Source organism: Alligator mississippiensis, chromosome 16 (genome assembly GCF_030867095.1).
Source record: "Alligator mississippiensis isolate rAllMis1 chromosome 16, rAllMis1, whole genome shotgun sequence".
In the NCBI taxonomy this organism is placed as follows: domain Eukaryota; kingdom Metazoa; phylum Chordata; order Crocodylia; family Alligatoridae; genus Alligator; species Alligator mississippiensis.
This window is the reverse complement of record NC_081839.1, coordinates 34,379,517-34,403,605: the sequence shown is the minus strand read 5'-3', so window position 1 is coordinate 34,403,605 and position 24,089 is coordinate 34,379,517. Positions and strand designations below refer to the sequence as shown.

At 51.0% G+C, this 24,089-nt stretch overlaps 2 protein-coding genes and 1 long non-coding RNA gene across 4 annotated transcripts in view; 2 read left to right on the top strand and 1 right to left on the bottom strand.

Annotated features, from left to right (window-relative positions):
* Positions 1 to 2,106: 2,106 nt before the first annotated feature.
* On the bottom strand, positions 2,107 to 13,014 carry PAFAH1B2 (platelet activating factor acetylhydrolase 1b catalytic subunit 2). The gene is made up of 6 exons (XM_006271395.4): positions 12,907 to 13,014; positions 9,218 to 9,305; positions 8,695 to 8,784; positions 7,627 to 7,743; positions 6,297 to 6,419; positions 2,107 to 5,713 (listed from the first exon to the last, which is right to left on the bottom strand). The coding sequence occupies exons 1-6, from the start codon at positions 12,939 to 12,941 to the stop codon at positions 5,435 to 5,437; spliced, it is 732 nt and encodes a 243-aa protein (XP_006271457.2). The 5' UTR covers positions 12,942 to 13,014; the 3' UTR covers positions 2,107 to 5,434.
* Positions 13,015 to 19,803: 6,789 nt separating this feature from the next.
* LOC109281459 (uncharacterized) lies at positions 19,804 to 21,142 on the top strand. The gene is made up of 2 exons (XR_002088113.2): positions 19,804 to 20,262; positions 20,466 to 21,142. It is a non-coding gene; the product is annotated as an uncharacterized LOC109281459 (long non-coding RNA).
* A 2,332-nt stretch (positions 21,143 to 23,474) lies between these two features.
* The window catches only part of SIK3 (SIK family kinase 3), a 116,251-nt gene continuing 115,636 nt past the window's right edge, over positions 23,475 to 24,089 (top strand). For both annotated transcript variants that reach the window (XM_019480673.2, XM_019480672.2), the window contains exon 1: positions 23,475 to 23,654. The gene's annotated coding sequence lies outside the window, so the exon portion shown is untranslated. The remainder of the gene's footprint in view (positions 23,655 to 24,089) is intronic.

The following is a 24,089-nucleotide window of genomic DNA, read 5'->3' as shown; positions in this document are numbered from 1 at the left end:
TCAACAGCTGTCTTGGAGGTGGACCGTTCCCATAACACTTGATGCTCATGCTCTTCCGGTCCCTGTGGAAAGGGCCCCTTGCCCTGCTCTCCAGCAGCAGCCGGGCTGGGGAAGCCCTCTGCCCAGCCGAGACCACAACAGTTCAGGGCAGTGACAGCGCAGGGCCTGCCAAGCTGCTGCTCCTCACCCCCAGCCATGTGGACTTGGGCTTGGGAGCCAGAACCCAAAGAGCTTCTGCTTCAGCTCAGGAGACGAGGGCAATGCCTCCCTTCCTGTTCATAGATTCATAGATGTTAGGGTCGGAAGGGACCTCAATAGATCATCAAGTCCGACCCCCTGCATAAGCAGGAAAGAGTGCTGGGTCTAAATGACCCCAGCTAGATGCTCATCTAACCTCCTCTTGAAGACCCCCAGGGTAGGGGAGAGCACCACCTCCCTTGGGAGCCCGTTCCAGACCTTGGCCACTCGAACTGTGAAGAAGTTCTTCCTAATGTCCAGTCTAAATCTGCTCTCTGCTAGCTTGTGGCCATTGTTTCTTGTAACCCCCGGGGGCGCCTTGGTGAATAAATCCTCACCAATTCCCTTCTGTGCCCCCGTGATGAACTTATAGGCAGCCACAAGGTCGCCTCTCAACCTTCTCTTGCGGAGGCTGAAAAGGTCCAGTTTCTCTAGTCTCTCCTCGTAGGGCTTGGTCTGCAGGCCCTTGACCATACGAGTTGCCCTTCGCTGTACCCTCTCCAGGTTATCCGCATCCTTCTTGAAGTGCGGCGCCCAGAATTGCACGCAGTACTCCGACTGCGGTCTGACCAGCGCCCGATAGAGGGGAAGTATCACCTCCCTGGACCTATTCGTCATGCATCTGCTGATGCACGATAAAGTGCCATTGGCTTTTCTGATGGCTTCGTCACACTGCCGGCTCATGTTCAACTTGGAGTCCACTAGGACTCCAAGATCCCTTTCCACCTCCGTGCCACCCAGCAGGTCATTCCCTAGGCTGTAGGTGTGCTGGACATTTTTCCTCCCTAGGTGCAGCACTTTGCATTTCTCCTTGTTGAACTGCATCCTGTTGTTTTCTGCCCACTTGTCCAACCTATCCAGGTCTGCCTGCAGCTGTTCCCTGCCCTCCGGCGTGTCCACTTCTCCCCATAGCTTTGTGTCATCTGCAAACTTGGACAGAGTACATTTCACTCCCTCGTCCAAGTCGCTGATGAAGACATTAAAGAGTATCGGTCCAAGGACCGAGCCCTGCGGGACCCCACTGCCCACACCCTTCCAGGTCGAGACCGACCCATCTACCACAACTCTTTGGGTGCGACCCTCTAGCCAATTCGCCAATTCGCCAATGTTCTTCCAAGACACCCCTCCCACCTGCACAGGGGTTGGTGATGCCTCAGGGCAGCCTGCTGGCAAACTCCCTTGCCCTTTTTAATATGTTTTAAGATCTGTGTGATCATGCTATAGGTTTATATCTAACCCTTCTCCTTGGGCACCTACAGTTCCCTAAGCAGGGCTGAACTATATGCCAAAGTGCAGGCTCGGCACGTCTCCTCTGCTGGACAAGCGCAAGAAGACAAAACACCAACGCAACCATGACTTATGTCTCCAAGGCCTTTCCCTCTGTGGCTGTCAGAGCACTGTGCAGGCCAGGACCCTCTGTGCCCCTCAGCGGAGGTGGCAGCACGAAAGGCGAGTCATTGGCGACTCTACCGGCGCATTCCCCATTCCACCGCATTTAAGCAGAAGTCAATATTCACTCTAGGGCCTGCGCTTATGTTACTTTGCCCACAAACCATCTGAACACAACGGTGCACAGACAGCCTGGGGCAGAACTAAAACTCAGCACCTGTTTGAAACCCATAAATCAATCATGACTGAGCCAGTGACTAAGAGAACAGAACCGGGCGGATTCAGATCAGAAGGGGCCAAACGCATGTGACTGAATGCCACAGGGTGAGTGCAGCCAGCTTCTACTGATGAAGGTTTTCTCGCCCTGCTTCGGCATCCGACGGGCAATAGCAGTTTGCAGCCATTAGCCACTACCCATTCCCCTGCGATCTGCTGAAGCACCCCATGGGAAGCTGGAGAAAGAGACACACCAGAACGCGGTGGGGTGAAACATTTACATTTATATTGAAATATGCACTAAACAGAGTGAGTTCTACCAGTCAATGCATTTTGCCAAAGCAGAATCAAAACTTATCCTGGGGAAGGTTCTGTCAGTGCCCCGCGGCGCGGCAGGGCCCCCCGGCTTGATGGTCACCGCAGATCAGGACTGCACACTGCGAGCTTTCAGCCTTCGAGGTCCCCACCCTGGGCCTGGAGGCCTCTGCTTGCACCTGCATGCAAGGCCAGGACTCTCTCCTCTCAGCCTTTCCTTTGCATTTCCTTTACTGCAATAAATATAAAATTGGCAATGCTCACACACCACAGCACAGGCGCGATTCCAGGCTTCAGCAGACAACTGTAAACCGCAACGAGCTCACTGAGGAAAACAACAGACGTTCAGAAAAGGCTGGTTCTTTCGCAGCCAGCCGGGTACAAGGGAAGAATTCGTAATGGCTAAGCACAGGCAGCTCCCACCAGCAGTCTCTAGACTTGCTCCCCGGAGCAGTCACCTACAGCTGAAGCAGCAGACGCTCTACACATCTCACGATCAGGCTCGTTTGGATACAAAAATATTCTGGCCTGACCCTCCCCACAGAACATGCGCTTGGGGATGTGGTCTTGTCACTTCTGCAGCAGGAACAGAACAGCAGCCGCGGGGTCCCAGATAAGGGAACGCGACTCTCGTTTTCGAGAGCCTCACCCATGGCTACACGCACTGGAGGTGGTCCGTGCAGACCGGAGATGAAGAGGGCAGTGCAGTAAAGAGCACGGCACCCTAGCAAGCCCAGCCTGAGTGCTGAGAGCCGTCCGAGCTGCTCACTCGTTACCCAAAGGACTTGCTAATCTGCCGACCCTGCCTCTCTCCAACCTCTGGCTCGCCACTGAATGCAGCCTCAGTCGTGAGGATGGTTCACTGGCAAGAGGTCAGTGCTTATTGAAGAACACGTTGCCAAACGGCAGCTGTTTCACCAATGCAGCGACACCAAAGGAAGAGGTATTTGTGTAAAATCAAATCAGCCTGATGCCTCTTCACTCTAGCCTCAAACCCCAAAGGATTCGTGGACCAGGAACCTGGGTTGTCTCTCCTCCCCCTAGCTAGGGCAGGACCAAGCCCCCTGCCTTCCCTTCCAACATTTCACTCACTTTCTTCCTCCTTATTGCCCAGCTCCTGCACTGGGACTTCTACCCTGTCAAAGGACTGAAGAATGATCCCTTAAGAGCCTATCCACAGAGCTTCTCACGCTGCAGGAGGGGGAATGGTAGCAGCACTGCTCAACACACTGGTGGAACAGGCCCCTGGCATACTCCCCCAGCCCCAGCTGGGCTGGGGAGGCGAGACCACAACCACTCCACTCCACACTAGTGCCACCACCTTGTCCTGGGAAGTGGAAGTCTCAGCCTATTTGTCAAACCTGTGTGTAGGCTACATACATGGGAAACAAAATACACGTTATGCATGCAATCCAGACAGAAACCCTGCTATGACCGACTCTACAGGAGCAGGGGAGCATAACTGGGACACGAATGGATTTCTTAATGCTAGATTAGAGCCTGCATTAAACAACAGAGCCCTTTCTTATAATAAAAGGGCACGCACAGTTAGGCTATATACAGTACCTACATACCTTTCGGTGTGGGGTGGAGAGAACAACCTAGATGGCTAAATAACCCATTCTCCTGTTACTGAGGACAGTGAATGGAACTCCTGTTTAAAAAAGAATTTTGAAACAAAAATCAGTTCCTCTTCAATTTACCTGCCACCAACCACCCTGACAGTTCAAGGCTGCAGACTTTACTAGCACTGAAGGCAGTGCGAAGTTCTGCATTGGCTGCTGTATGTTAGCTAGCTGTGATGTGACCCGTTCGGTGGGTTAACAGCACTGCTGAGCTCCAGTTCTGGTAGGTAAGTCAAGGAAGAACAAACTTTGTTTAAAAGGATTTTATTTTTAAGCGCGAGGGCTCTGCATTTGGGGTCTCAGACAGTTTCTTATTGAGAAGCAAAAGAGTTTTCCATTCACCGTTAAATGAAAGATGGTTGTATATCGTCATTAACAAACTATAATTAACCCTCTTATAAAAAAAAAACCACCTCTAGCGAGACAGAGTCCCTGCGAGCAGGCCACTCTCCACACTGGCTCCCTTGGCTGAAGGGGGGTGGGAAGGGGGAAGGCAGAACCCAGGAGAGGAAGAGGCTACATCTCGACTCAATTTTTTTACTGTAAAAGGCCTTGGCTGCTTGAATAAAATGTTTGTACAAGTAAAACAGACGCAATAAAGAAATATACACCTTAGAACTTGTAAAGCTTTAGACTGATTCCGACCTCGCAAAGGGGGTAGCTGCACCTGGACCTTTTCTTTAAGAAAGAGGTGTAACAGTCATGCTTAAAAAAACAGAACCATGAACGTGAACAGCACTGCCGAGTCCTGTGGCACAGGCATCGCAGCGGGCAGAACGTCAGTTTTACACGTCTGGGGCAATGACGGGGCTGCATGACATGTACTGGAAAGTGAAGCTCCTATCTCAAGGACTAGTAACAGCTGGCAACAGTGGACACAAATGAGAACAAAGAACAAGTTCTATTAGAGACATGGTCTAGGGGAGACGTGATATCCAGCGGCACCCAAACAAGACTGCCCACAGATGAAGCAACAATGGAATGAAGTTTGCCACAGACAAGGTAAAATAAGCACATGAACGATATCAGGGGAGTGTTAAATGAGTTCAGTTCAGCTAATGCTTTGCTTTTTCACATATCTGAATTCCAGTTACATTGGATTTTATACTGCCTCAAAAAGAGAGAGCCAGAAAGCAACAAGCGTAATTGGGGGGAAGAGGGGTGGGGAAGGAAGGAAAAACCCTAGTAAAGACAATTTTAAAAGATGGAAACTGTTTTTGAAAAAAATGCAGCCGTTTTGTTTTTAGCAGGTGGAATGTGATTCTGGTTCACAAGCTAATTACACAGAGCACAATCCCTAAGGCAGGGCAGGCTAAGCCACGAGCTGTGCATGGTTATTACAGACTGACAGGGTTCTAGGGCAACCATAGAGCAATACCGCACGCGAGGGGCACAGAGGTGACTGCGTTGTTCGCATTTTGAATGAGGAATGGTTTAAAAGTAAAATTCTTCTTCGGTGAATTTCCTCCTGCAGTAAAACAAATCAGCCCTGCCCTTCCTTATGTACAAGACCAGTGTGACATTAGCCCTCCCCGTCAAAACACTAGATATGAACATCCGGTAACATTCTACAATGGAAAGTGCTTTAAGAAAGAAGGATTCTGTAGTGCCAGTGATGGGGCTGGGATGATGTTAACACTGATGCTAGCTGGTCAAGCCAGAGCGGCTTGCTTCTCCTCCGGGGTCTCCTCCAGTAGCTGCATGATCAGTTCGTGGAGGGGTTTGCAGATCTTTGCGTAGCCCCCTCCTGTCAGGTGCAGGAAGTCGAACATGTCGTGGCATGAGATGGTGCCGTCCGAGTGCACAAAGCCCATGTCGACATCCAGGAGCTGGACGTTGGGGAGTTTGGGGAGCGAGGCCTTTAGCAGCTGGTTCACCTTGGCGTTCTTCTGTCGCAGAGGGTTTGGCTTCTCGCCTCGAGGTAGCAGGCCCTGATGCAGGACAGGGACAAAGAAAAGCTTTTACATGATTTGGACAACAGGGTAGTTCACGGACACTTGGTCTGAGTTTCTCACTCTCACCCTCTGCACATCTGATTCTGACCCTACTTCTAAACTGAAACCATCCAAAGATGACAAGCCAAAGCATGTGGAACCTGCTCCTCCGCTGGCTGCAGCATACATTAAATCCTGCTGTCCTTCTCTTGGGCAGCTCTACTTGCAACAGAAAGACGCACACAGTCTGGGCAGGAGTGTGGAGAAATTCTAGTTCCAACCCTACTGTCAACCCTCATCCCCTGGAGTGACACCTCAACCTCAGCTTCTCTGTCTGGGACAGTGACATCTCCCATAAGGAGATAAGCACGATTTACAGCTGAAGGGAGTTAGAAGGGTGAGAGCGCATTTGTACGGCTAACAGGAAGAGACATCTTTAAGTAGGTACTCCTGAGAATAACAATGATCATCCTCCCCTTAACATGAAAAGGTCACTCCCCACAGCACCTGGACACAGGTACAGAGACCACCTGGGTTAGTCCAGTGGTGCCATGTTATCACAACCCTCCAAGCTGCGTACCAGCACGATAATTTTGGCCTGTGGCTGTTGGGTATTTATCAGCCGCACGATGGCCTCGATTCCGCCTGCTACTTCGTCTGCTGTGTTTTCATGGTTATTTGTTCCAACCCAGACAACGATGACCTACAAGGAGGAAAAAGGAACTGTACAGCAGAATACACAAGGAGGAGGAGTGGGAACAGCCATGCTAGCTCTGTTGGCATGGTAAATATGCAGGCTGTCTCTAACAAAGTTAGACAAAACAATTCAGAGTCAGGCTTAAATATTTAAGAAATCCATGCTGGAGCATATTCTCCACTGCCAGAAGTGGAGGCCCAGCATACCAGTCACTTTCCACAGCCCTCCCACCCAGAGTCATGTCAAGAGAAGCCATTCTGATCTGCAGGAAGACAGGTCTAACATCTCTTCCCTTGTACGCTGTGCCCAATGCAGACTCCTACAATGCCTTACAGCTCATCTGCCCTCCCAACACACCACACGCGCATAATTTAGACTAAGATTTTTGGGAGAAGACAGGCTATTTCCCTTCAAGGTCCTATGTACAGCCTGGTCACTAAAACAAAACCCTTCTACAGCAGCTTTTCACTTTTAGGCATTAAGCAGTACAGCGAGTCATGAACGTGCTAAGCAGGGGCTCTCTCAATTGAGTCTCTGTTGTATGTCTGCTGTGGTCACCTGTGCGCTGTCCAGTATCACAGTCCCTACGTGCACTGTACAGCTTACAGTGTGAAACTAGACCTGTTGACAGCACATACGGCAGTGTGAGCGCCCACCCAAGGCTCTCACACTGGGAATCCACCCAGACAGCACATACGACACAGCTCTGTTAACCTATGCTGTTCTCCAAAGTTACAACACCCTCCCCTTCCCAGAGCTCTGCCAATGCCTCTTGATCCTAATTTGCACACAACTTGCTTTTCCTACCCCATTACAGATCACCCCTGGCTAAGAGCAATAAATCTGTTGGTCTGAGCAGTGCTCACTCTAGGGCCTACAATAGATCATTGGCGACTTAATTCAATTAATTAATTTTTCCAGTTTGCAACTCTATCTCCAGAGGATCAAGAACACTACTGGACACCTTTTAAATCCACTCTGCTTAGCTGGCCAAACAACTGTTCCAGGACATCGTGCGCATTCAGTGCCAGCCTTTGCTCAGACAAGTATAGTAACTCCTTTCAGAGTGGAGCACTAAAGAAGTAGGTAGAAGTCCTTTAATCAGAGAGGAACTGTGATTTGGTGCCCTCAGTTCTGCACTGGGCAAATACTCACTAAGACATTGTTCTTTCATTCAGAAAAGCATAAAAGCCAGCTCTGTGTCCACTTATACCTTAGGTTTAATGTTCTCCAGTTCACCGTTCTTCAGCCTCCATAGAACATGTCCTGTTGTGTCCCCACCTATCCCAAAGTTCAGTGCGTGAAGCGGTGAGAAAAGCTCGCGCCAGATCTGTAACCAGAAACCAATTCATTATTTCAAGTCAAACACCTCTGATGACCAAAACCCCAAACTCTTCATCAGCAGGCAGTTCACACAGCAAAAGCAAGACTCATGAGGAGGTACGGCACTGACGCTGTCAAGCAGCTCAGCTCTGCACCTGGCTTGGGCCTTTATTCCTCCCAGCCCTGGGAGCGTGGCAAGAGGGAGATGCTCCAGAGAACCTCAACCAGCGCAGGAGGGATGTAAGCTGCTGAAGGAGGGAGTTGTCTCCGGTCATGGCTAGAATCAGAGCTCCGCTGAACATGGGGCATCCGAGGAGGGAATGTAAATGAAACAGCAGCACCTCTCACTGTCTAAGCAGTTCTAAAACTACAATCCAAATGGTCACATGGACACGGAGTCTCTCCAGGCAGAACAGTCTGGTCACCATGACTGATCAGACAGGAGAGGAAGGATCCATTTTCATCAGTATCCTACCTGCTGCAGTCTAATCTTTGGATGCTGGCAATGGGGAGTCTACAGCACCCCCTCTCTTTGCCAGCATAAGCACATCTGGATGGCACGTGCAGGAGCCTCTCTGGCAAAGGAAAGACACCCCTGCCCCAATGTCAATCAAGTGCTGGCGAGGGCTCCTACACTGACTGCAGCGGTCAGACGGTGGCGGGGGTCACAACAGGGATCCAAGGGACAGAATTGGAGAGCGTGCAGTGAATCCAAGGCGAAGAGAGACTCCAGGGAAAATAGGGATCAGAGGAAGGAGACCTCTAGTGTTTGACAAGCCAGGGCGGGAGGGACCTAGTAAGAAGAGGGAATGCAGAGGTCCAAGGTTCTGAAAGCAGCTGACAAGGCAGGGGTACAAGCGGGAAGGGGCAGGAGGCACTGTGCACAGCACGGGTTCCCAAGTAATGAGAGGCAACGTCCTGTTCATCTACCCCACAATGTCACCCCCCTCAGGAATACCTCGTATTGCTGTAGCAACTGCACCATGGAGTCACCCACAAACAGCACGTCGGGCTCCTTGTCTTTGCAGTCGAGGACAAATCTGTTGTGCTGTTTGAGAGAAAGCAGCAGCGTAAACCCCAATTGACAGTTCCCCTTTGGTGCTGGCAGCCCAGGCACTTGCCCAACCAGCTCCCCTGCTACCAGGCTCTGTGACAGTCCATCCCACTTGTCTCTCAGGCTTGGTTCTTTGGATCAAGCTCTTCCCCCCTGTCCTACACAAGTCCTAACGCTTTAAATGGCCATTCTATCTGGCTACCCTGCTTCAAAACACGGCTTCTGGGTGATGCCACCAAGCTGCTTTTTGTCTTTGGCTCATAAGCAGACATCCACAGTGCTGCCAGCTTCTGGGTAGCTGACCTGCTCTAGCCATATAGTCAGAAACGTGTGCGCCATTATTCTGCCCATCATGCACCTGAAGGCCTTGCAGCTTGCTAGCAAAGAGGACCCCACCTAATTTGGTCGCTGCGTTATCTGATCTTACCTGTGACATCCATCTGTCATCTCCCTGAATATCTTCAGCGGCATGTGGAACTGCTGCTGGATTTGAGTCTCCCTGGCTCATTCTATTCCTGTTGAAACAACATTTAATATGTGTTACACTGCACAGTGAAAGTCCCCTGCAACGCACACAAACAGAGTCAAGACTAGCGCTGGCTTGGCTTGAAAGCTCTGCATTTAGGGATATTCATGACTATCAGTTTACATATTCTGCTGAAAACCAGTGTACCTAGGAGATTAGTTTCAGTCAATTGTATTCCATGAAGAAATGTCAAATAGTCCCTGCGGCCTGATCCTACTAACCTCTGATCAGCGGCATCCAGGAAGGGACATAGGCCACAGAAATGGGCTTGTATCTGCTGAAGCACATCTCAGCCGTGCTCATTTCTCATGATACCCTGATATAATAGAAGCTAATAATCTCAGGATTAGCCACTACTTGCACACTGATACCCAGCTTAGAGCTACTGATACACGTGTACACTTCAGGTGGATTAGCTGGCTTCGTACACGAGCAGCCCCTGTGGTCTGGGAGGATTTATGCAAAAAACATTAGAACGGGACACTGAGACGGTGCCTCCAAAATCCTTCTGGCTGCTGCTAGGGGAAGACCAAACTAAACCAAACCCCACACGCTTTATCCTGGAGCTCGTGTGGCAGCAGAGCTGGTAGTTCTGTTTCTCAATCCACACAGGCGACTGATGTTTAAATGAGACCTCAGAAAGAGGAATGGGATGGAGCTAGGAGACCATGAAGGAAGTGGAGGGAAGGTTGCAGAAGACAAGCCTAGAATTAGATGCCAAATGGAAAGCCACCCGGTCCTTTCTGGCACATGCCAATGATGGGAAATGAGAAAACCCAAATCCAAGTGCTCGGGGCTTTAAGACTCCATTGGGACAGGGTGGGAGGAGGAGGAGGCTAGAAGGGAGTAATTCACCCTGCAGCTTTTCTCCAGACTACAAGTTGAGGGAGCGAGCAATATCTCTCAGTCTTTTCGGACAGACATAAATAAGCTTTAGAAACTGCTAATGCTATCCAGGTCTGCAAAGGTACAGTTTCTCTGAACGTGTGCTATACACACATACACTGTGAAACCTTCTTATTAAGCCATTTTTCTCCAGAGAAGATTTCTGGCTGCCCAAAGACGCTACTCTTTCCAGAGCTGCTACTGACTCGGACCAAAATCAGGGCACTCTTTTCACATAAGCAGATTCATTAGATTCAAGCTGGTTTGCAGCAAGTGGATTCTGTTGCATTATATCCCGGTAGTTTATTCCTCTATCCGTGCGATTTTAACAGCACAACCACATAACAACCATACCCGCAAAGAACTGAATCCATGACATTTACAACTGCCCTGTGACAATCTGAAGCCCGGTACACACCGAATTATCCAGCTGTCCCACACACTCACCAAGAGCTTGAAGGTAAGCAGCTCGAGAGAGGACAGGGCTCTCTCGCAAAACCAACTTTTTCTGACACAAGAGATGACTGACACCAATGTTTATTCCAACGTGGCTAATTTGTTATACAGCAGTATGTAAACATCCACCCTGCATTTATGGAGCGAGCGCCGCACGAGAGCCTAACAGACGGAGAACTTGCCAAAACTCGGCGCATGGCTCCCGTGCTCCCTTGACAACAGGAAGTGCAGGATTCTTTCTATGCAGACAAAGGGTTTGGTGCATAACAGACCTTACTCATTTCAGTGAAAAGAGTTTCGAGTTTCCAGAAGTTTAATGGAAACCTTTCGTGTCTGCGCTGTCCGAAAGGGAGCAAAGTAAAAAGTCTTCTACACACAGAAAAGCTTGCTGTACCAACTCAGACCGCAGCTCCATCTTGGTTGGTGGCCTGCAGCAACCAATTGCCAAAATGTCAAAAACAAAAAAGAAAGCTCAATATCCCAAGCCCAAGAACACGTACATTTTTACACCAGATCAATCTGTCTGGCTCAATGCTCCGTGCTCGGCAACAACCAGCACCAGAGACGTCAAGCATCCCACAGCGGCCCCAAATGTCTAGTCAGACCCTAAGAAAGTCCCAAGTTTTACTGAAGATTGGCTCAGAGCCTGACACGACGATACTTTAACATTGGGGGGAAGACGGCACACGATCTCCTGCTCTGTCAGAATCCTGAATATTTTTCTCACCCATATCAACGACCAATACCTTTTTGAAGGCTGCACGCTACGGGGAGAGGAAGGAGAGAGACGACGTAGAAGGTTGAGAGGCGACCTTGTGGCCGCCTATAAGTTCATCACGGGGGCACAGAAGGGAACTGGTGAGGATTTATTCACCAAGGCGCCCCCGGGGGTTACAAGAAACAATGGCCACAAGCTAGCAGAGAGCAGATTTAGATTGGACATTAGGAAGAACTTCTTCCCAGTTCGAGTGGCCAAGGTCTGGAACGGGCTCCCAAGGGAGGTGGTGCTCTCCCCTACCCTGGGGGTCTTCAAGAGGAGGTTGGATATGCATCTAGCTGGGGTCATCTAGACCCAGCACTCTTTCCTGCTTATGCAGGGGGTCGGACTCGATGATCTATTGAGGTCCCTTCCGACCCTAACATCTATGAATCTATGAATCTATGACGCACACGATCCTAGCTACCCTCTCTCTAACGGGCATCAAACTGACACCGGTTTCCGCCCACCCGTAATACCTAGCGCCTCTTCCAACATATTCACACATTCCCAAGAACACGGCACAAGAGACCCACGCGCAAATCCAGAGACGCTGAGAAAACACAGCAGCTGGAAAGAGCCAGGAAGAGAGTGGGAGGCTTGCGGCCCATACACAACCACGTGCATCGGCCGCCGCGTCGGACACCGCCAGTCCTGCAACAAGCCAAAGCCCCCTCGAGTCTTTTGCACTAAGCGCTTCAACCGGACCCCGGTCCATCCAGATTTCTTCCTTTATGAAATGTCAGGAAATATTCCTCTCTTGTAACCTCCACCTCCGTTGCGGCCAAGACGCAAACCAAACCCCAGCCTGACAGTTGCGGGAGGAGAGGAACGCCGCCGCCGTTCGACTGGGGTGAGAAGTCCCTCGTTGAGGATACCGGGTGGGAGCTACGCTATGACCGATCCACGTCGCCTGCCCTTTACCTCCGTGAAGACAAGCAGTGCTAATTTTCCTCGCCGGCCTGTTTTACTCAAAACACGACCCGTGAGGAGATGACAGGGGACAGGTGAGATGTCACCCACCGGGGGCCTGTCTACATGACGCGACGCGCGCGAAGCGGGCATCTCTCCTTCCCGCTGTAGCAGCAGCGTCGCATCTGGATCCGCACGCGTCAGTCAGGGCAGGGCGCAAGGTGAGGCCCCCAGACTGCTGGCGCTGTGGGATGCTCAGGCAGCGCTCGCGGGCGAGGGGTCTTGTCGTGCCCGAGGTCCGTCGGGAGCTGTCACGCCATCGCCCTTCACCGGAAACAGACACGACACCCCGCCGTGTTCCCGGGGGGAAACGAGCGCCTGCCCCGGGGGGGGGAGGGGGAAGGGGCACCGCTGCGGATCCGACCCGCGCGCACACGCACCCCGGCGCCCGCGCCCCGCCGCAGCCCGGGCCCAACTGCAGGGCCCCCGCGTCTGCGCCCGCGGGCCCGCCTGCCCTCCCGGCCGGCCCGGCCCGGCCCGGCCCGGCGCCCCGGGGCAGGGGCGGGCCGCACTCACGCACCCCGGCTGCGTCTGCGGCTCCCCCCGCGACTCCATCGCTGTCGGCCGGGCGCTCCCTCCCCTCGGCCCCGGGTCGCTGCTGCGCCTGCGCCCCGCGCCACTTCCGCTTCCGTTCCGCCGCGCCCGCCAATCACCTTCGGGCCTTAGCCGGAAGTCCCGCCCACGCCGCCTCCGGCTGGGCCTGCCCCCGCCCCTAGGGGGCGCTACGGAAAGGCGGAGGGCGCTCGGGCTCCGGGGGGCGTGTGACGTGGCTCAGGGGAGCGTGATGATGTCAGAGGGTCGCTGGATGCCAGAGGGCCCTGGGAAGCTGTCACTGCGAAGCGATGGCATCACTGCGAAGCCATGGTGTCACTGCGAAGCCACAATGTCATTGTGGAGCGATGATGTCATTGTGAAGCGATTATGTCATTGTGAGACCATGATGTGACTGTGAAGCCATGGTGTCACGACGAAACAATGACTTGACTGCAAAGCCATGGTGTGACTGTGAAGCCACGATGTCACTGTGAAGCCATGATGCCACTGCGAAGCGATGATGTCAATGTGAAGCAGTCATGCCACTGTGAAACGATGTCACTGCGAAGCCACGATGCGTGCGGCGACATGCGGACCGAATCGAAGGCGGCGGTCGGTCGGTGGCTTTTGAATCCCCTGTCATGATGCCGGGCCCAGCCGCGAGGCCGAGTCCGTCCCTCTCGACGCCACGCCCCTGCCACGCGAGGCGCTTTTGATGAGCCCGCAGCCGTGCCCTGCGTCGCGCCAGGTCGCCGCCGTGGTTGTGACTCCTCCTCTCCAGCTGAGCGGGCGGGCGCCATCCTGCGGCGGGGGGGCGAGGGGGACATGTCCAGGCAGCCCGACCGCCGGGGCTTTCTCGAGACGTTTCTTGCAACACGACGGCTCGCAGCTTCGTCGTGCACCAGCACCGTCACCTCGTGTGATCACCGTGCGTCGCGCCATCTAATAATTCATCACGGTCGAGGCGCTCGGCGGCGCCGGGCTGCGCGCGCTGCTTGGCCTGCCTCTCGAACCCGCTGCGCATCATTTGGCATCGGGGAGCATCGGGTTTCTCATGGATTTACTGGAAGAAACGAATCCTCTAAGGGTAAGTCGCTGGCTATGAAAAAGTACCCACCGGAGAACTACCTGAGTAGCAAAAAGGATCGTTGAAAGCCAGATCTGTATAGACTGTCGGGTGTTTATGAAACCAGATTTTACCTTTGCTTATCTCTAGTACTTACAACATCCATTTAAGATGAAAAATGGCATTTCTCAGCCTGCTGCTTTTGCTCTTGTGTGCGGCAAACACAGATCTTTCTGTCCGCGTTTCTGACGGTCTGAAACGTAGTCGGCTCGGTTTGCTGACGTCCGTTTCCAAGCACGTACAGCTCTGATTGTATCAGCACAGTCCTGAGAAAAGGATGTCGTAGTTTAGCCGCCGAGTAGCCCGCAGGGGGTGCCAACACCTCAGTTTTGTTGGCCTTACACAGATGTGCCATCGTCTCCAAATGTGGTTATCCAACCCCATTGGTCATTGGATGTGTATTTAAAAGAGCTGAGCACCCAGCAGCTGTTGCTGACTTCAGTGGGTGCTGGTGGGAGCCCTTCATTTCTCCAGATGCGACCACCGACTCTATATCGAGGTACCCTGTCCCAGTCCTGTTCTACCAAAGTCCACGGTCCCAATTCATGCCAGATTCTGGCTGTGTGAGGTGGACACCAGTCCCGTGGCCACTGACTTCAGACCCACCAAACTCATTACACACACACAGCTCACCGTCAGCTGGGAACGAACGACTGTTTATTTCATCCGGATCTGAGTCGGGTATGCGGAGACGAGCAGCGCACTACCCTGTCACCAGCCCCCGGAGATATTCAGTCCCTGCCCAGGCCAGTTGTACAGGAGGATCATACTGACCTCAGTTAACTTGTGACACAAATGTTTTCCCGATATGAGGCCTGATTTTTGTTCTCTCGCCAGCTGAATCACTCCACTCTCATTCATTTCATGCAGCGCTGTAGCCATTTTAAGAGGTTTATTCTGTTAATCCGCCGGCTCACATGTTATCTTTTAAAGAGGGATTCAGGTCATTTTATCCCTTTTAAAGCCTTGAGGATTCCCACATGCTTAAGAACATCTTTGCGGCACAGTTGTGAGCTTTCTTCTGCCCGAGCAGGTTTAGGAAACGCTCAGTGTCATTTCTGCCAGGTGCCATTTCTGCCATCACTGTGGACGGGTGTGACATGCTCTTACCCTCCTCCCCCAGAAAGCAAGCAGATGGCCCAGTTCAGCTTCAGAACCCCCATTTTGGGAATATTGCATACTCTGAGTAGCGTTTTACAAAGCACCTCACGCACCAAGAAGCCTACATGCTGCTGTCCTGAATCAAGAGCTTAAAAAAATTCTACCCGTTCTGAACAGGGGTGATATTGAGGTCACCAAAGATAAAATCCTCCAGTTCAGAGGATGTGTCCTTGCCCTGTGGGTAGAAGGAGGTTTTTTTATGACAGTGGGGACTGCCTTTGGAACTGCAGCCACAGGCTGGAATAGACTGTCTACAAGGAAACTATGATACAAGTGTAGAGAAACAAATGAGTATGAGAGACAGAAAAAAGGAGTATAAATATTAGAGGCAATAAATATCATAAAGCCCTGCAGGGGAAAATTGATCCTGGGACAAACGGCCCAAAACTTAGCAAAGGGAACTGTCATCAGGAGCTAGTGGGGTTCAGGAGAGTGTCAGGGGCGTCCAGAGATTTTTACCTTTGGGTTGGTGTTTTCAGCCCACCCGTGGCCAGGAGAAATTTCAGATGGTCACACATTCTTGATCGTTGAGTAGCATGGAGACCTGCCCACTAAGAACCGGACTGAGGCTACTGTCTCTTATATATATGTCACACTCAGGGCCATGAGACTGACATGTAATAAGTGCTGAATGTTCTGGCTGATGCCTGTGTCAGACATGAGAAAATGGCACATAGGCAGCAGAGATGGTGCATAAACTGCACCCACTCATCCAAATACCATTTTCATGTGGGGCCACCTGAGAGTGGGAATTCCCTGAGCTAGGGACCTTTGAGAACTGAAGCTGAAGCTGGGAAAGAAGAAAGACCAAAGTAGCTCATGTGATTTTCTGAACCTGCAAACCACAATCTGGTGAAAATCCTGCAGAGAGAAGCCAGGCAGATCTCTGCACGCTAATAGCATCATGGAAGACTTAAGTGATACTTGATCATAGAAATTCTGAGTCTTAATACGAGGTAAAGAGGAACTGTTGTTTGTTTAAAATAAACAGGCTCCAGACCATTTCAAATCCTGGTCTTCTCTGCTGCTTGTTGTGTAATGTCCCTCTTTTGCGGGTACTTGAGATACATGCAGCCTGCAGGGGTGGGGGCCTTTAGGTTCTTTAGTGACTCAAATCAGGCTGAGTGACAGTTTAAACGCCTGGGAGCCTTTGGCCAGGGAATTTATCTGTGATCTGATCACAGTCTGACTTTCACGGGATAGTGGGGCAGCAGAAAGTCACAGACCTTTACCCTTGAATGATTTAGTGTATTACAAAATTGATTCCAGAAGATCAGATTAAATTGCACAGTACATCACGTCAACGGACATTCAGGAGACCGAGATGCTGATCAGGTATGTTTTGTGCCTCGTTATTGGAGTGTCCCGATTTGTTCAGGTCTGATGGGCTGGGGGAGAAGAATTCATTAATTGTCTGGTTTTGCTGCCTGGACCTGGGCTCTGGGCAGCATATGAAGAACGCAGCCATGCTGGGAGGTTCAAAGAAGGGATCAGGTAAATACTCCTTTGCAGCTTGTGTTGTGGAGCTTCCCTTCACGTTTCCAACAACAATTAACTCTCACTCCATATGGCAAGCCTTACCTACAGACGCACAAAGAAGTCTGGTTGAAGATTAATCATTATTAAATAAAGTTGGTATCAGAAGCAATCAGCTGCTTTTTATTTTTTTTTAAGCATGTCATCAGTACACCTGCCTCTTGTTTTATGGGGAGATGCGGCTGGAGCGTTGCCGTGGGCAACAGCTAGACCACTTGAGGTTAATTCAGCAGTTTCCCTGGGCAACCTTGACAACAAACTTCTCTGGAACATCTTTAATGAATGAAAGACGCAGATAAATGAAAATTGATCCATGCAAAACTACTAATTAACGATGAGGTCAGACCCCTTGTGTCTGCATATCATGACCCGGGGCGAGGACTTCGGTCCGTGGATAGAAGGTTTGAGTTTTATTTGACTCAAAACTTCATGATTTTGCATCATTTAACTCTTGCATCTGAATTCAGTCCTCGCATATCCCTTTGGAGAAGTGGAGGGGCCTGGCATATGCCACATTTTTGAAACACAAGGTGATTAGTTCGCCCAAGAATTTTATATAGGACCGGGTCTTTGTGGATTATCCCTTGGCCACCTAAACACTGAGGTCAAATTTATTGCAGAGACCATTGTTTTAGGGTGACCCGAGTGACAGCGACCCCCGGGCTGCAGGCAGCCTTTGAGACCTAGTGATAGCAAGCGCTGTCTCCCTGGTCAGCGCACTGTCCTGGTACACGTCTCTGGCAAGTCCCTTTTCCAGAGTTCTTCAACAAGGGTCATTGTGACTTGGGTGCGAGGAGAAGAGCAGGAAGGGCCCGCGGGGTAAAAAACACTAAAGAGAGAGGAGAAAACATTCACAGCTTGTCCTTCCACTGCCTGGCTGCTGCAAGCTGTGCAGAGGGAACGTGAAGTGCCACCAGGTCTTGTATCATTGCAAATGACGAGGCAGGGCTTGGGGCAGTGGAGACTCAGGATCCGAGGTTTCCTCATCGTTTCTGGATTTTGATGTCAGTCGCCACAGTTAAACGTGGATTCATGTAGCAGCTTTTAGGGTGGAAGCAACAGGATTGTTGGTCTGTAAAGCAACCGTGAGCGATATCCCTCAGCTTCAGCTCTGACATGCATTACACTGCCTCGGGCTTTTTGATCTGCTCTCTCAGCCCCACCATTAGTTTCCATCACCCTCCTTTAGAGGCTTTTTTCTGCCATAGCGGGACTCTGCTTTCCATCCTCTGTTTTTGTTAGCCGGTAGCAACAGCAAGATCAAACAGAAGCAAGTAATTGCGACACTTGGCTGCTGCACTTTGCCCTGACTGCCTCACATGGACTTTTTGGAGCGTGCTGCTGTGCAGCGCTCTGGGATACAGGAAGTGGTGGGATGTTCCCCAGTTCTGACTGACCGTACCTCAGCTGTTCCAGTCCCTGGCGTTTCTTGGATAGACTGCCATGCCAAATGGGTCTGATATTTTGTGATGCATCTGAATGAAGGTAATAGTGAGGCCGGTAACCACATCAGGCCTTGTCTCCTGTGTTTGGTCTCCCTAAAGCAGCTAGCCCTGAACCTCCAGCTTTCCCGCAAAGCTGGAAATCCAACTCCCAGGATGCCACGCATTTAAAAGACAGTTGTAGAACTTTTAAAAAAGCTAAAAATTGCATTCTTTTGTTTGCCCTGCAAAAAAGAACAAAGCAGCTCTACAGATAAATAAAGGAAAAGCCCAGCCTAACACTTGAGAAGAGAATAGTTGAAGATTGAACTGAAATTTGGGGAAAGGAAATGAGAACAGATAAAAAGGGCTGTAATTAATACTCATTGTCCTTGAAGTGCAAATTGCAATGTACACATTTGCTTGGCACTGACTGCCTCTAAGTCAATGAACTCTGTAGGTTACTGATTACTATGAAATGGTTTTAATTCACTCTCTCCTGCACTCTTTTCCATATGTTCTTGCGAACGCACCCCACGGTGGCTGGGTTGGATTTGTGGAGACTCGACAGAGCTGGGCGAGAAGGGGGCGCTGCAGACGGAGTGAGGCACATGGGTGGGTAGATTCTGGGTGGGAGGTGCCGGGCTGCTGAGCTGAGGTGCGTTGGCAGAACAGCGTGAGAGTGTAACGTGTCCTGTTGCCCGGCTAGATTTTCATTTGCCACGAGAGGCCCTGGTTTGGAGCAGGGAGGGAACGGGTGATTTGCATGTATGTATTTTAAAGTGAAAATGGAAGTGCAAAGAATCCAGCCGTCTCCTGGTGAAGAGAAAACTCTTCTACCACGGTGAAATCACCAACATCAATACTCTGTAGCACTCAGTGTTTTCTCTCAGCCTGGGCTGACAGGGAGAGGGCAGTCACACACTGCCGTATTGCATCCGTGGGCCATCCTGAGCCTTCCCTGCTGCACTTTCCTTCCCTGATTTGCAGATGCCCCAGAAGCAGGGAGGAAACAGGAATGAAACCCCTGACTTCCAGCAGGAAGCAAGACTTTGTTGTAATTAAAGGAAATCAAGCACAGATACGTAAACACACAAAAAAATATCCAGGAAGATAGACACCTTGTGTCACTTGGCAGCAACATCCAGATTTGAGCATGGAAATGATTCTCACTTTACAGGCTTTGTGCCCAGGGATGTGGGAGAGCAATTCTGCTGTGAGCTGTCAGCTTTCTAGTTTAAGCTTCCCTCCTAGTAGTGACTACAGCATGAGTCAGTGATTCTTCTGACAAATAATTGTTGCAAATGAGCTTGTTGTGGTTTAAGTAAGGAGGGGGAGAGGAAGAAAAAGAGGGAGATTGAGCTATCAGGGAATAATATGGGTTCTTCCATTGGCTGGACAGCATGTCCATCGAAAGCTGCAGCTCGTGTGGCCTGTGGGCGCGATGCGAACCAAGGTTCTTCTCAAATCCCGAAGCAGAGCAGCGTGCTGGAGCCTACAGGGAGATAGATGGAGGGATTCTGGGGGTCAAAGGTGTGCCCTGATGTGGTGGCTCTCAGCTCGAGGCAGGGGATGTTGCTTGCTCCTTGTCTTGTTGGTTTTGCTGTCATTGTGCAGCCTATCAAGGGGGTTTCTGGAGTGCTGGAACCTGCTTGTAGCTTGTGGCCAGACTGTGGCATCTGCTAGCAACTTCAACCTGGTTCTTTTCTTCAGACTTTCTACGGTTGTTTTTTTTCACCCAGTGCATAGGAAGTTGCTGAGCTCTGTGTGGTCTCCTCTCTAACTCCCAGTTTTTTTCTCAGTTCTCTATAATGGTGTCTTCTGATTACCCAAACCCAGTGTTTCTTATCAGGCTCAGACCAGCATGTTTCATTTCAGCGTTCCTCCCTGATGTACCTTGGCCCACTATCGACTTTATTGCAGGGCTGAATGGGACATGTCGTATTCCTTGAGTGTCACGGGACCATCAATCCTAACTTGCCAATGCAAGAGTTGTTACTCCGGGAACCTCAAGGCTGTGCCCCCTTGCTTGTTCGCTCTCCCTGCCCCCAAACATAGAAGTCCTCCTTTCTCCAGTGCAGCCACCGCTAGACACCAGGTAAGAGTTTCTTTGTCTTGGCGCATGACTAGAAGTGGCTGCAAAAAAGACAAAAAAGCCCACACGGTCTGATCGTTTCAGACTACCCCCCCGCGGTATGTATTGGACCGAGCACTTCTGAAAAAATGGGTGACTAAGTAATGCAGAAGAGCGAGGTTTTCCACATCCTAAACCCGTGTTCATTGGCACATGCTTACTTTCAGATCCGGAGAGCACTATGATTGCAACAGTTTCAGAATGAAAGGCATCGGGAGAAACCCATGAGACGCTGAGAAGAACGAGGAGAGCTGTGGTTCAGGAGTAAATGGCAGGGTTGCAATGGTACTAGTCATAAAAACAAAACCTCCCATGAGCCAGGCGGAAAACTGCATGTCGTGAAGCATCGTATGCTGGGAAGTGTAGGAGTGGGGCACGAAGTGTGAGAGAGGTTCTGTGGACGCCCCTGGATCTGGTTTTGTTTTTTCCAGTAAGACTCCACTGTAGCAGCCTCTCAGCTCTTGAGAAACATCCCAGTGCTGAAGCCGGTTACTATGATCCCTCACCACTTCTGCTTCCCAGCAGGGGTTGCCATGGCCAGAGCTTCAGGATGTCGTCTAGTAATTAAAAACCGTGTTTCAGAATTGGGAACGTTGGGATGAACTTTGGGTAGTGAGCGCTCGCTGAGCAGCTTGAATAATCTGCTAAGTCTCATTACAACTGCGGTGGGAAGTCTGAATCACTAATAATGAGCTAAATCACTGCTGCACTCAAACGCTGGGCTTCTGCTGAGCTGAACCCACCCACACTCTCACTGATGTGGACAGGAGAAGCATTTGGTAACCAGCATTTTCATGACAGGCTGGAGAAACTATCCCAATAAAACCTGACTCCTTCCCCATGATGCTCGGGAGCCTTTGAAGCCAAGGGAAAGTCTGGCTTTGTGGTTTGGACAAGAACTTTGTAGGACAGAGTTTCTGGAACAAAGTGTGGTCAGTGCTGGCATATGGGTCAGGAGGAGGAAACGACCGAAAGGGAGAAGCCTTTCCTTGAATGTTCAATGTCATTTGACCTTGTGAGAGATTTATCTTCTAATTAAGTGGTGGCTGGTGCCCGGCATGAGGAATATGGGAGCTGCAACGAGTTGTGCTTTGCCAGCTGGGGTCACTGCAGTCAAAAGCTTTTCCTCAGGCAGCTTTAAAGGAGATGGGGAGAAACTTTTTCTTTCCCATAAACACTTCAGAGGGCAAAAAGCAAAACAGTTACGTTTTTACCTATTGTCATATGCAGGGATCCTGGTTTTCTCTGCTTTAAAAAAATCCCCGATTTTCAGTTAAAAAAAGTAACCCCCTAGCCATATTTTTCTGTGATTTAAATGAAACACCACTAATCTATCTATCTATCTATCTATCTATCTATCTATCTATCTATCTATCTATCTATCTATCTAATGGGTCTCTCTCTCTCTATAGATAGATAGAGCTAAAAAACCAGATCTATATCAATATAGATCTAGATATATCTGGATAGATAGATAGATAGATAGATCTATCTATACAGTGATGTTTCATTTTAACCATGGAAAAATGGGGATTGGGTTTTTTAACTGAAAATTGGGGATTTTTCTTAAGCAGAGAAATCCAGGATCCCTGGACTCATGTCATTAATGCCGGGGGCAGGTAGTGCAGAGTGTGGCTCAGAAGCCTCTTCTAGTGTCCTGCTGTCGGAGGAGAGGGTGAGCAAGCAACCTGTGCCTGGAAACAGGATTTCCTGCCTGCTCTTGTTGCTGTTTGGTACATTGACAAACCTCTGCTTTCAAAATAACCAGCCAGAGCACAGACCTCTGCACAGGGGTCAGTTTCCTTGAAGAAGGGGAGGGCAAGCATCCTGGCTCCATGGTTGGCAGCCTGTGCTCCACGGACCCTGCGAGCCTGCGCTCACGGACTACAATCACTATATAGATCGCGATAGGTTAGTGGTGTTTCGTTTAAATCACGGAAAAACGTGGATTGGGGCTTCCTTTGTTTTTTAACAAAAAATTGGGGATTTTTTTTTTTTAATTGGAGAAAACCCAGATCCCCGGTGGTATCTTTTATTAAATAAAGAGACTGCTCTAACTTTTATCTGAGCCCAATTTGCACAAAGCGAACTTTTCCAAGCGGGACATCCAACAACACGTTCAGCTGTCCTGCGAAATATGAATTTGTATTTCCACCTAGGAGAAATCTGACAACCTTTGCACTCTCCTGTGGCTGAGGGAGGGCACGTGGGTCCGAAAACCCAAGAGTTTTGGGGGGGTTTTTTTGCAAAATCTTGTTGGTGCAATAATGGGGATGTGGGTTTTTGCTGATTTAAAAAAAAATCCCCAATTTTAGGTTAAAACAAAGTAACCCCAAATGCACATTTTTATGTGATTTACATGAAACACCACTAATATATCTATATATAGCTCTATAGATAGATCTATATAGATACATCTATATAGCTATTTATATCTATGTATATATTACTGGTATTTCATATAAATCACAGAAAAAATGTGCATCTCTCTCTCTCTATATATATATATGGATATATATCTGTATCTGTAGATATATCGATATACCTAGATACATATCTGCCCCCCACCAGGTGCCTGTGGATGTATCTAGATATATCGGTCTGTCTCTCTCTATAGATGTATCTCTCTCTATATATACACACATCTAGGTATATCTACATACGGATCTCTGCATGGAGAGCGAACTATCTATATATAGCTATGCACAGATAGATGTATATAGATATACAGATACCTTTCTATATCGCTATAGATATATAGAGAGACACAGATATATAGTGATATTTCATTTTAATCATGACAAATGTGGCTTTGGGGGTTACTTCATTTTAAGCGACACCTGGGGATTTCTTTGAACCGGAGAACCCCGCGCTGACCCCCGCCCCTGCCCAGCAGCCGCGGCTCCCCCGCTCCCCACTGGGCTGCCGCCGCCGCTGTGCGCGCGGGACTCCCCACGGGGATTGCCCCTTGCCGCGCCCCGTAGCCGCCGGCCGTCCCGCCCCTTGCCGCCGGCTCCGCCAATGGCGCGCCTCGCCGGGCGTGACGCACGGAGCCGCGGCGTCGCTATGGCAGCCGGCCCCGCCCCGTGCGGATGATCTCACGCGGTGCCGCAGCCGGGGAGGGGGAGGGGCAGGCTCCTCGCGACAAGATGGCGGCGGCGGCGGCGGCGGCGGCTGCAGTGAGCGGCGGAGCGGCGGGGCCGCCCTCGGCCCCCGGCCCGCGCCTGCCCCCGGCGCCGCCGCCCCCCCGCCCGCCGGGGCCCGCGCGCATCGGCTACTACGAGGTGGAGCGCACCATCGGCAAGGGCAACTTCGCCGTGGTCAAGCTGGCCACGCACCTGGTCACCCGCGCCAAGGTGAGCTGAGGCGGCACCCGCCCGCTCGCCGCCCTGGGCCCTAAAGCCGGGACCTCGCGGGTGGGGGGCACACCAGCCCTTCATCCTCCTCCTCCTCGTCCTCACGCGCCGGCCCGTGGCAGCCACGCCGAGTGGCGGCAGGTCGCGGCGGGTGGCACTTCGTGGCCCTGTGGGCGGGGGGTGAGCTGCCCGTATCCGCGTCCCTGGTGTCGGGCGGAGGGGGGGCCATGAGCTCTGTCCCCCCCACGCTGCGCCGTCTGCCCCGGGGACGGGACCGAGCCGGGCGCTCGAGCGGGGTCCGGAGGGCTGGTGCCTTCAACCCTCCGCGGCCGGCACGAGCGCAGGCGAGCCGCTCGGCCCGTCGGCGGGACCAGCTGTCCGTCTCGGCGGACCCCCGCATCTCAACCGGGAGGGGAGCAAAAAGCCCCGTCCGGT

Coding starts and splice junctions, on each gene's coding strand:
- PAFAH1B2 (XM_006271395.4), bottom strand. CDS start 12,941: ATGGAGTCGCGGGGGGAGCCGCAGACGCAGCCGGG. Junction 9,306..12,906: donor GAGCCGCAGACGCAGCCGGG/GTGCGTGAGTGC, acceptor TTGTTTCAACAG/GAATAGAATGAGCCAGGGAG. Junction 8,785..9,217: donor ATGACAGATGGATGTCACAG/GTAAGATCAGAT, acceptor TCTCTCAAACAG/CACAACAGATTTGTCCTCGA.